We start from the raw sequence: 11,944 nt of genomic DNA on the forward strand, positions 1-11,944 counted from the left end.
GAGAACTTAATTCTCTGGTGGAAAACAAATCTGTGGTACCTGTGTGTCCCCCCCTCTGTGTTCAGGAGAGACTTGGAGCTTTGAATGCAGTTGCAGTTCAAGTGGGCTGGGGAGGGGACAGGGCAGGCCACAGCTTGGGGTGCCCTGATTGTGCCAAGTGTGAGGAGCTTACCCAGATTAATGCAGTGTCTTCAGTCATCAGTTCTGGGAATAGTAAATAGATCATAAAGTCTGGAAGTACAGATTTAACTTGTGTTTTTGTCTCCTGCCCTTTCTTGTACCCTGGCAGCTCTGGAGTCCCAGCTGAGGCTGTGCCCAGAGTGCCCTGGGGATGTGGGCAGCTGCTCTCCAGCCTGTGTCCCTGCCAGGGGACAGATGTGTGACAGTGCAGACATGCTGGCTGTGCCTCTCCTCTGTTACTCCAGCCTCCAGGAGCTCAGGGACCTGTTTGCCTTGAAGCTGCAAGTGGCAATGCTGCACCAAGAGATTGCCTTACAAAAGGTGAGTCTGGAGCAGTGTCAGTGCTCCCAGAGCAGGGAAGGAAAAGGACAATTGTAGGGCAGCAGCTGTTGTACAAGGTGTTGATGGGCAGCAGCAGCATGGCAAGTTCCTCCAGTGGTGTTTTTGTGTTTATGCCTTGTTCTCTTTGTTGGTGAATGGGACTTTTGTTGTTGTTGTTGTTGTTGTTAGGGTCAGAGCAGAGGCCCTTACATGCCTGACCCTCTCCTGATAAGATTTTGTTTATGTACTCTGAAAGAATTTGGCAGTGGAGGATGTTGTTGATAATGCCCCTTTTGTCAGGCCTTTACAGCCCTCTTAGGGCACTCATTCCCTCCTGTGTGACTTCCAGCTTCCACTGTACACCTGAGCTCGTCTGTTCTCTGTTCCTTTCCTTTTAAATCTCAAACCACTGTGCTGCTAATCTTGCTTTTACCATTCTGAGACTGTAAGAACAGGGTGGGAGGTGTCAGCTTCTTCAGCAGCCTGAGCAGAGAGTTTGCCACACAGGGATTACTTGTTCTTCTCAGCCGGCAGCAAAGGGCAGAGAAGATCTATGAAATCAAATCTCCTCCTTTGACCTATTCTTTGCTACTGACTTGAGTGATAGAGACTCTGGAAAAGTCATTTTTTTTGTAAGCCAGAGAGGCATTATTAATAACTGTCTGCAGCCCTGTGGCTGAAGACAGATTGCTACCTGACTTCAAATGGGATTTCAGCATTATAATACTGAATTATAAATTATGAAGGGTTTGGGGTTTTTTTGTCTGCCCAAAATGATATGGTGACCAAAGCCTGATTCCTGCTGCTCTGCTGGTGGACACAGTTTCCTCTGCACATGTCCCCAAATAGATGCTTGGTGCCATGTGAGCCCTGAGGGTTTGAAGCAGCCCTGTGCAGAGTGTGCAGGATAAGTGAAATTCTTGGGCCAGGTGAAGTAAGTGGGCATGGAACAAGGTAAATACCCCAGAAAAGGATGTGCCTGTTTCTGGGCCAAGCCTCCACTGCCTTTCCATGGAGGAATGCCAAGTACCACAGAAATTCCTGGTGGCTCTTAGCCTGTCTTTGATGGTGGAGATCTGTTTCTCCTTAGGTGTGAGGAGCAGAGCAGGGGGATGGAAGTGGAGCAGTGCAGCACTCCTCCATGGGCCAGCTTTCCCTTAGGTAGCTTTCCTGTCTGTGGAAAGAGACTTCCCAGAGATGAGCAGCTGTGTCCTGCATCCCTGCACAGAGACTTTGTGCATATCAGGAGAGGGAACCCCCTGCAGATATCCTGTACTCTGTTCTGTTTGGGTCTTCCTCTGTATCATCCACCAGGGAACAGTCATGGAATTGCAGAATAACTTTGAGTTGGAAGAGACCCAACTCCTGGCCCTGCACAGACAGTCCAAGAATCCCACCCTCTGCCTCAGAGCATTGTCCAACACTCCTGGAGCTCTGGCTCTTTAGAGAGGTGGCTGACACATGCACTTGTCCTCTCTCCTGGGCAGGCAGTGTGCAGCAGGCTGGGTTTTGGTGTGCAGGCTGCTCAGACTTCAGAACCTCATGCCAGATGAAAAAAGAAAAAAATAAAAATCCCAGGCAAAATGTCTGTCTAAGCATTAATTCAAGAGTGGGGCACCAAAGACCAGCTTTTGTCCTGTGCTTGAGTTGTCAGTGAGTCCTGATCCCAGAGCTGGTACTGATGCTGCCCTGGGTTGTGTGACAGCTTGGGCTGAGATCCCAGCACAGGCTTAACAGAGCAGCAGCCAGGCCAGGGAATGCTGGGCAGCCTGAGCAGCCCCTGTGGCCTCTTTGGGCTGGAGGTGCCACTCACAGCTCTGGCATAGCTGGGAGGTGCTGGGAGCAGTGCTGAGTGAGGGGTTGATCTTCACCCTTGGGTGAGTGAGCACTCGCTGTGTGCCTGCAGAGCTCCTGCAGCAGCACCAGCTGCAGTTTCTTGCAGGATGCTGATCTCACCCCAGTGCTGGGCCCTCCCTGCAGCAGGGCAGCAGCACTGCCATGGACTCTGCTCTGGAAATGCTGGGTGGCTGCTGAGGCAGCTCATGAGCAGAAAATGAACCACTCTGCCTTTATTAAATATGACAAAAGAAAGTATCCATCAATCAATTAGCCTGTTATTAGTCATACTGCTCTGATTAGATTTCACTTGTTATGCAGCCACTACAAGGAGTCCTGGAGTGCTGCTGGCTCTGGTGACAGTGTCTCCTTTGCTTCTGCCAGGTGATGATGGCAGAGCTGCTGCCTGTCCTGGAGGCCAGGCCGTGCCTGGAGGGCTCTGCAGGGCTGTTCAGGGCCATCCACAGCCAGCTCTGTCAGGGGGGCCGGCGCTTCCCTGTGCTGGTGAGGGACGAGCTGCTGGACTGAGCTCCTGCTACTCCTGCACAGAGCCAAAGACAGCTCCAAGCAATAAATCTTTTCTATGAACTTCTTTACTCTGCTTGTTTATTCACCTAAATTCCAGGGGGTTGTTTCCATTATGGGCTTTTTTTTTATTTTATTTTAACTTCCTTTTGTATCCCGAGGACTGGAGCCAGGCTGGGAGAGCTGGGGGTGCTCACCTGGAGAGGAGAAGCTCCAGGGACACCTCAGAGCCCCTGCCAGGGCCTAAAGGGGCTCCAGGAGAGCTGCAGAGGGACTGGGAACAAGGGATGGAGGGACAGGACACAGGGAATGGCTCCCACTGCCAGAGGGCAGGGATGGATGGGATATTGGGAATTGGGAATTGTTCCCTGTGAGGGTGGGCAGGCCCTGGCACAGGCTGCCCCTCGATCCCTGGAAGTCCAACCAAGGCTGGGTTGGACACTGGGGCTTGGAGCACCCTGGGATGGTGAAAGTGTCTCTGCCCATGGCAGCGGCTGCAATGAGGTGAGTTTTAAGGTCCCTTCCAACCCAAACCAGTCTGTGTTTCTGTTGTTCTATATCACTTTCCTAACCTGTTAACTGAGGTTTTGTGAAGCCCCTTCAGGGCTTCAGAGACTCTGGTTTTGGCTTTTCTTCCAAGCTCAGGACACCAAGCTCAGGATGCACACAGTTCAGCAGAGAGCAAAACACTTTTATACTGACCAGGACCATGGCTCACGGCCTTCCAGCATCCAGAAACCCCCAGAAGCCACTCTGCTGCCCCGGTACGGTGCTCTCAGCTGGCACACAGGGTCAGGCAGTGTTGAGTGGTTTTAGTGCCGCAGGGAGCGAGCGGGGCCGGCGCTGCCCCCGGCTGTGCCCGGCAGGTGGCGGGCGGGTCCCGCGGTCCCTGCCGGAGCCGGAGTCACCGGGAATGTCCAGCCCGGCCCTAGAAAACACAGGGCCTGCAGCGCTTCCCACCTTGTCACCGCAGGAAAAGGCCAGCTGCCATTCTCCTTTATGCTGGGCTTTTGCGTGTAATCCCCAAATTCCCTGGTGTTTCAGTGACAGGTAAAGCTTTGGAGTGAAGTGGAAAACCTCTCCTTGTGAGCACTTAAATTCCATTCAGGAAGTGTACCATGGCCTAGTACAGTTTGACCCAGACCTCATCTCAAAGCTGGACTCCTTTTGTTGTGTGTATATGTGTGTGTGTGTGTAATTTAGCTCTTAGCAGTGCAAAGTCATTCATTAGTTTTTCCTTATCTTTTCCCAAGGTCAGGTTGCTTCCTGGCCCTTCTGAATGTCTGGCTCTTTGTGACACTCAAAATTCAATAAAAATCATTCACATGATAGGTGAAAATCAGCATCTCTGACTTTCCCTTTGTATTTTTGTCACAGAATCCCAGAATGGGTTGGGTTGGAAGGGGCCTCATCCCACCCCCTGCTATGGGCAGGACACCTTCCATGGGACCAGGGTGCTCCAAGTCCCATCCAGCCTGGCCTTGAGCACTCCAAGGGAGCAGACACTGCCTTCTAAAATAGCATGGTCATACACATGAACATGAACATGTTTGAATGGGAGAGCTGACATTTGCTATTGTTAATTAGGGTGCTGTTAGGGATAACTTGCATCTGCAAGCACTGCATGAGTCATGGAGCATCTGCTGCTCAGCCCAGAGCAGGCCAGTGTAAATTGGCAGCAACTTCAGCGGCACAGCAAGGACTGCAGAGGTGGGAAAGGGCTGGGAAAAGGAGACAGCCCACAAGAGAAGGTTCACAGGGGTTGTTGCAAACTCAGAAGGCAAGCTGACCCTGTAGGGGTTGTGCAGAAGGGGTGCACAGTGTCAGGTAGCTGGGTTGTTCTCTGCCTCTGTGTGCAGTGAGGTTTTCTTTCTCTTCCTACACCACATTTTAAAATTTCAGAAATGTGTAAGACTTTAAATAATTTGAATGACTCACTCTTTCAAACCAGCCTTGTGCTGTAGCAGAGATAGATTCAATAGCAGCTGAACTCAGGGGCTGGGGGCTTTGTTATAGGATGTGCAATTGTTATTGGAAGAAAGTACATCCAGCTGAGATGAGGAAACAAAGACTTAAGGTAGTGTTTGATGCCAGGGGATAGGATTACAGAAATACAGGAAATGAGCAGTATTTTTGGAAAGTGATAGATGATCCCAGTGTTGTGTAGACATGAGCTGAGAAAGCATAGAGGGCCAGGGAGAATTAGCAGCTGATTCCTTCTTTGATTCCCTTGCAGTAGCATTTACAAGGTCTTTGGGTTTTCCGTACTTGAAGGATGGGATCCTGAGGAGGAGGCAAGTGTTTTATTTTCTTTCCAGAATCTGTGACTTTAAGCATTTCCAACTGCTACAGTTTTTCTTTTTCCCTGGCTCTCTTCTCTCCTTCCCCTCTACAACTTCTCCACAGACTGTGCTTGTTTTGCAGGTATGTTTGGGATAGCAGCAGTGCTGCTGTTAGTGCACACTGCAAACAGCAGAGCTTCTTGGAGGGCTTCACATGCACCAGTTGTCTTTGGTTAGCATTAGAGAATAATAGGATCCCAGACTGATTTGGCTTGGAAGGGATCTTAAAAATCATTTAATTCCACCCCTGCCATGGGCAGGGACACTTCCTCCTATTCCAGGGTGCTCCAAACTCCATCCAACTGGGCCTTGGACCCTTCCAGGGGTGCAGGGGCAGCCCCAGCCCCAGCTGTGCTCAGTTCTGAAGCTCTGCTGAGCCCCCAAAGGGTTCATCCTGGAGGTGTATTACTGCGACCTGCGTGGGTCGCAGTTGGTGAGAGAGAGACGGTGAATCTTGTATCTTGATCAGAAGGCTTGATTTATTAATATATGATATAATACATTATAGTTATACTAAATAGAATATAGAGAGAGAGGTTTTGCAGAGCAGCTAGCTAAGCTAAGAAGAGATAGAAAAGAACCCACAACAAAGTTGTGGCCAAGGACTCAGTCCCCTGGCTTGAACTGATGATTGGCTCTTAATTATAAACATAGAAAATGAGCCAATCAAGGTGAATCCTATTGCATTCCACAGCAGCTGATAATAATTGTTTACCTTCTCTTCGGGGGCCCCTGGCCTCCCGAAGACACAGAAATGTGAAAGAAAGGATTTCTGTGGAGAAATGTCTGCGACAGACGTGTCACCAGATCTGCCACCGAGTGCTGCTGAAGCACATGGAGAGACTCAGCAGTGGGGCTTTAGGGCTGCTCCCCATCTAAAACAGAAATAACCCGAGTCTTGGTGAGAGGGATGACACAGCAGTGGTGTGGAGGAATGTCCTGCCTCTGCCAGCCCTTCTGAGGGCTCTGGCACATGTGAGTGTGACAGAGCATGCCAGGCTGTGCCCTGCTGCTGTGACTGTCCCTGGCACCCTCCCACCCTGGGAAAAGGGCAGGAGGAGCTCCCTGAGCTGTGTGAGGCCTAAGGGAATTTCATCAAAGAGCAGTTTAAGATGGTAAATGTTGAAGTGGGAGGAAAACTCCCAGCCCCCTCTGAAGATGACAAATTTGCTGTTGATGTTCTTCTCTAAATGAGCTTTCTGTGAGCTCCAGAGAGCAGGTTACTTGATTAAAACTGTGTGTGAGTCAAACCTGAAGCATTAACAGCTGACCCAGCAAGTTGTTGTGCCAGTCTAGAGTTCTAGAAAGAGCACTGCTGCTGCAAAATGCTGGGACAGAGCTCTTGGGTTTTAGGGGAGCCACTAGGGGGGAACTGTATGTCCACACACATTTTTTAGTTTTTATATTCTTTTACCCAAATCAGTCTCTCCCTAAGTTACAGAATTCAGGATGAGCCTGTGTTTTCCAGCTGAAGCTTTGCTGAGATATTTTGTCTGGTTCTGCTAAAGCTGAAAGGGGTTCCACAAGCATGCAGAGCCCACTGAGGATGCTGGGTGTGGGAGCTGCAGGATGCAGAGAGCTCCTCCAGACTGTCCCAGGGTGTCTAATTATCAGCACACTGTAAGCAGTGAGTGGGAAATGCTCTAATAGCCTCATGGATGCCAGGGGAAGGAGCCAACAGGGATTTTTGGTGGGCAGGCAGCCAGTTCATGGCTGTGCATTTCCAGTCCTGAGTCCTGTCACCATTGTGGAGGCACTGAGAGGCTGCAGCAGATGATGGATCTGACACCAGGGCTTGCCAGTTGTTATCTGTAAAACAGAGATTGATGTGATTCCACTTGCTCATGAGCTTGGTTTTCTGTGTCTGTGCTCTCTGCAACAAGGCCTCTTGTTCTGGTGGATTGTGGTTGATTTTTAGAAGCATGTACACTGGGACTGGTGCAGATGACATCTGGGTTCACTGGCAGCTCCCTAGTCCTCCTTCACATGCATTAATAACAACCTCACAAAAGAAAACCCCTAACCATTGCTCAGTCTGACATGAAAACAATTCATTAAGTAAGTATTAAAGTTCCTACCATTCACCACACAGATTGAGTGCTATTTTTGTAACCAGCACCCAGAAGAAAAGATCTATCATCTTGGTTTTAATTTGTGGAGAAAGAAGAGGGTTAGCATTTTAATAAAAAAAAATTCTATGGCTGGTTAATTAATGTGAGCTCAGTAAGACAGAAGAGGGCAGGAAGCACCAAGCCCCATGTGCCAGGGAACAAAGAGCTGGGAATGGGAGGGGGAAAAATTAAAAGGGAGTTTTGAACTTTCTCCTTTCACAAGGAGAAAGGTTACAGTAATCTGTTGTTTAGGCACACAAATGAAGATGTTTGACTTATTTTTAGCCAGAAAAAGAAAGATAACCAGTGGATAATGAGTTTGGATAAGAAAAAGTAACTAGAAGCAAGATGTGAGTCAGTGGAAGAGCCTGGCCTTGGAAAGAAGCTTGTCTGGAGTGTTCCCCCTGGTTTCTGGGAGCACAAGCCCCCAGATGTGCTCATGCTGCTGTCAGGTTCGTCCTCACCCATTGCATGTTGTAGAGGGAAACAACTGATTTGTCTCACCTGAGGGGTGACTGACCCCAGTGGGGCTCCTGCCCTGGGCAGCCTTGGGTTGTGCATTTCCTTCCACTGCAGCTCTGTGGCACCTCAGCATCTCTCCCCTCTCCAAAGCAGTGTGCCACAGCTGTTGGTTCAGCTGGCACAGCCTGGAGCTCTGCAGTTTGCAGTTGTGATCTCTGGGCATCCCTCCCTTGGGGTTTAGTTTCCTGCTTCAGGCTCTGAAGCTCAGCACACACAGAGCAGTTTTCTCTGCAGGTGAAGGCTCCTAGAGGACATGTTAGCAGTAGATCTTGCTTTTGGGATTGTTGAGTGCTTTCATGCAAGGTGAGGGCATCTGCAGCTCTCACTGCCTCCAGGGTGGGAGTTTTGGGTACCAACCAGGCATAGGAACACAGAGGAGAGAGCACAGGAATCAGAGAATCATTTAGGTTGAAAAGATCTTCAAGAACTTCAAGTCAAAATGTTCCCCCATTGCCAAGACCACCACTCAACCATGTCTGCACATCTTTTAAATCCCTCCAGGGACAGTGACTCAACAAAAAAAAAAAAAAAAAAAAAAAAAAAAAAAAAAAAAAAAAAAAAAAACCCACCCCAAAACAAAAAAAAAACCAAAAAAAAAAAAAAAAAACCCAAAAAAAACCCCCCCAAAAAAAACAACAACCAAAAAAAAAAAAAAAAAAAAAAACCCAAACCTTTAAAAACTTACTGGAACCATAAATAGTGCTTTAATTATAATATTGTGCTGACTGCGTAATGGTATAGAATTCAAATAGTTGGATACTGGATGCAGGGATGAATCAGACTATTTTTTGTATTTAAGCAAGTTTGGGCATATAAATTTAAACATAACCACATATTATTCAGTGTGTTTGCCAATATATTTTAGACTATTTTCAATCTTAACTACCTGGTATTGTCTCAGTTTTAAATGGTGTTTGTTGTGTTGTGCTGTTCTGGAGTCTTCTTGAGGGTGACAGAGCTCTCACAGAGATCCTGCTGTCCTTGCAAGAGCAAACTCACCAGGTTTAAAGGAGTATTTTGACTGAACAAAGCATTAGTGATTTGAATCATGTGTGATTCCATCTCCCTTCCTCCTACCAGCGGGAGCACCGTGGTCTCCATTCGTAGGGAGGAGTTGAGGGTCTTGCTTATGACAATGCAAACAGCATTATTTGGGCTTTGGGCTTTTAATTAGCTTGGGTTTTATTTGGTTTTTGGGTTTTTTTTTTCTTTTTAAGAAGTAATTACAGTAAAATAGCTTATTTGTATGTATTAGGTGCATTTCTTATCTGTGAGCCTTAAAACCAGTGTGCTGGTGTATGAGTCAGCTCCCTGGGCAGCACTGGGAGCACCCACAGCTCCTCTCCAAGGGCAGGAGAGGAGATCAGCAAAGCTGCTGGGGGCCTCTTCTCCCAGCCTGGAGCTTTTCCTGGCTCAGGATGGCAGCAGGTGCCCAGCACTGAGTGCTGAGTGCCCACTGTGGCCCGAGCTCTGTGTGAGCCCACCCCAGTGCTGGGAAGGAGCATGGCTGTGGCTGGGGTGATGTCATGATCCTTTTCCATCTGCTCCCATCCATCTCTGAATCCTCAGGAAAGCATCCTTGTGGTGAGACACGGGAATGCCTCATTTCCAGCCCCCTCCCTGGTTTGGAAGTTCCTCTGGAATGCTGGGGCTGACCTTCTCCCCCTGCTGATGGCCCAGAGGGGCTCCCCATGCAGTGTAAGAGCCACGGGCCCAAAATAGCTCAGAGATGTCACCCAGCAGCTTGTCACTGTTGCCAAAGTCTTTGTTGGAGTGGATCAAGGTGACACTTGGCTGCTATTTTCAGCCCCACACTTCCTGATGGCTGTTGGTGCTTTATTCCCCTGCTTTGATTATTTATTTATTTCCCTTTTGCTGAATCATAGACCTGGAAAATACTTCTTAGGTCACTGAGGATCCACGAATGTGCCTCCTGATTTATTTTGCTGCCTGTTTTCCAGCTTTACTTGGCACAAGGCAGCTTAAAATGGACTCTGAGATGCCACCTGTGCTTCTTTGATGATGCTTTCCTGCTGCGTGATTTTCTTCCCTGCTCTTTATCTTAAAATTAATGGAGCTGCTCAAAGTTTAACACTGGCTTTGCCAGGGTTTTTTCCACAGTCAGCTGTGGTTGCTGGTGCCATATTCACCTGCTCTCATTTCTCTTCAGCTCTTCATTGCAGTCTAAGTTTATTTATGGTGGGGGACAGTTGTGCAATAAATTGTTATTCAGTATTTCCTACCCCAGTCTCAATCTATCATGTGGCTCTTGCATGAACTGTGCCAGATTTTCATCATGGAAAGTGCTCAGGCACTGGCACAGACTGAGTGGTGGAGTCACCACCCCAGAGGGATTTAACAAATGTGTCAATGTGGCACCTGGGGACGTGGTTTGGGGTGACCACGGTGGTGCTGACTTCGTGGTTGGAACTGATGATCTTCCAACCCTCACAATTCCGTGATTCTGTATGGGCCAAATAAAGGCAGAATTATTAATTTCCTCACAGAGCCAAAGGAAAAAACCCTTGTGAGGATTTCTAAGTTATTACAAACTGCTGGGGTTCGTTGCTTTTTTCCACTTCCTCTGTGCAATAAGTCAATGCCTGTGGTCTGCTGGCATTTAATTTTTAACCAAGTGAGGGTCATTTGTTGAGAGCACAGTGTGAGAAGGCTTCAGGGCTGCCAGTTACTGGATTTCTACAACCTAGACCCCAGTTTGAGCTGTGTGTCCCAAAACTGAGCAGTGAGGTGGGCACAAGTGAGTATTACTTCTTTGACTCATGCAGGGACACGTGTGAATTGTGTAACAGTGATTTTCTTCAATTTGCTCACAGATGTTCCTGCCAGATATGTAGTTTTCTGTTCTTGTTTCCAGCCCCATTACCTTCTAGTTCTGGACAAAATAAGGCATAATTCCTCCATATTCAGAACTCCCCTGTGCAGTGGTTTAGCTCCAGGAAGGAGTGTGTCCACCCTGAGCACAGCAAGACCTGGAGCTGGAAGCAGAGCATGAGGGTGTCTGTGCATCCTGGCCCTGCCTTCTTTGCTGCAGCACTTCCATGTGCTCTCAGAGTTATTTTGGCTCTAACATCTGCTTTGAGAAGGTGGTGTCAGTGTCTCTGGTCACTCACATATTATGGACTGAAGGTGGTGTCAGTGTCTCTGGTCCATAATCGTGGACTGAAGGTGGTGTCAGTGTCTCTGGTCCATAATCATGGACTGAAGGTGGTGTCAGTGTCTCTGGTCCATAATCATGGACTAAAGGTGGTGTCAGTGTCTCTGGTCACTCACATAATTATGGACCATGGGACTCCTTCCTCCTGCCACAGTGCTAGAGAATGTGGATCTCCTCCTGCACCTTGCTTCTTCTGGGATTCCCTAGTGGTGCTCAGCATCATATTTAATTCTGGGCTTCCTTACTTGAAAATTGGAGACATTGAACTGTTTTAGAGGGATCCTGGCTTCCTCATCCTTCCTTTCCTCCTCATTCCCCTCTAGGACTCTGGGTTTCTTGCTCAACCACCATCATCCTGTCACCCACCCAACCCACTCACCTTCTCTGCTCTTTGCTGTTCCTCCTCAACAGGAATTTCCCAGGTGTTTCCTTCCCTCCTGCAGCTCTTGCCAGGCTTTGGAGCCTCTCTGCAGCCAAGGGCACCAGGCCAGGCTGTGGGCAGGGCTCTGGCAGCAGGGAGAGCTCCTGTGCCCCATCCATCACCCCAGGGTCCCTGGGGGTGTCTGTGTGTACAGGGAGTGCCATCCCTCCCTGCTCCTGCCAGTGACTCATCCAGCCCCAGCTGCACTTTCATCTCCTGTGGGAAGAGGGAGGAGGATGCACAAGTCTCTATTTCTGCTGTGAAAATTACACCCTTAGGTTGGTACAGCAGTGTGGAGGGAAGGAGTGCAGCACCCAGGCAGAGGAGTGTCAGCCCCACCAACGGTGGGAGATTCAGTGCCCAGAAATGTGGACTCACACCATGCAGCCATTGCACATTTGTGAGTTTATAGAAAACAACCATGAGATCAGAGAAAGTTGCCTGAATTTGGCCTCTGGATGAAGGAGGGAAAATTCATCCAGCTGCCTTCCACTCACGAGTGTGAGAAATT

The 11,944-nt window shown here is 48.7% G+C and overlaps 1 protein-coding gene across 1 annotated transcript in view; it reads left to right on the forward strand.

Annotated features, from left to right (window-relative positions):
* Positions 1-2,901, forward strand: part of TEDC2 (tubulin epsilon and delta complex 2) — a 36,288-nt gene extending 33,387 nt beyond the window's left edge. The window contains exons 10-11 of the mRNA XM_058816279.1: positions 290-501; positions 2,722-2,901. Coding sequence (XP_058672262.1) covers positions 290-501; positions 2,722-2,865 — 356 coding nt within the window. The 3' untranslated portion in view covers positions 2,866-2,901. The remainder of the gene's footprint in view (positions 1-289; positions 502-2,721) is intronic.
* Positions 2,902-11,944: the final 9,043 nt, after the last annotated feature.

The sequence above is a fragment of the Ammospiza caudacuta genome, chromosome 17, assembly GCF_027887145.1.
Source record: "Ammospiza caudacuta isolate bAmmCau1 chromosome 17, bAmmCau1.pri, whole genome shotgun sequence".
In the NCBI taxonomy this organism is placed as follows: Eukaryota; Metazoa; Chordata; class Aves; order Passeriformes; family Passerellidae; genus Ammospiza; species Ammospiza caudacuta.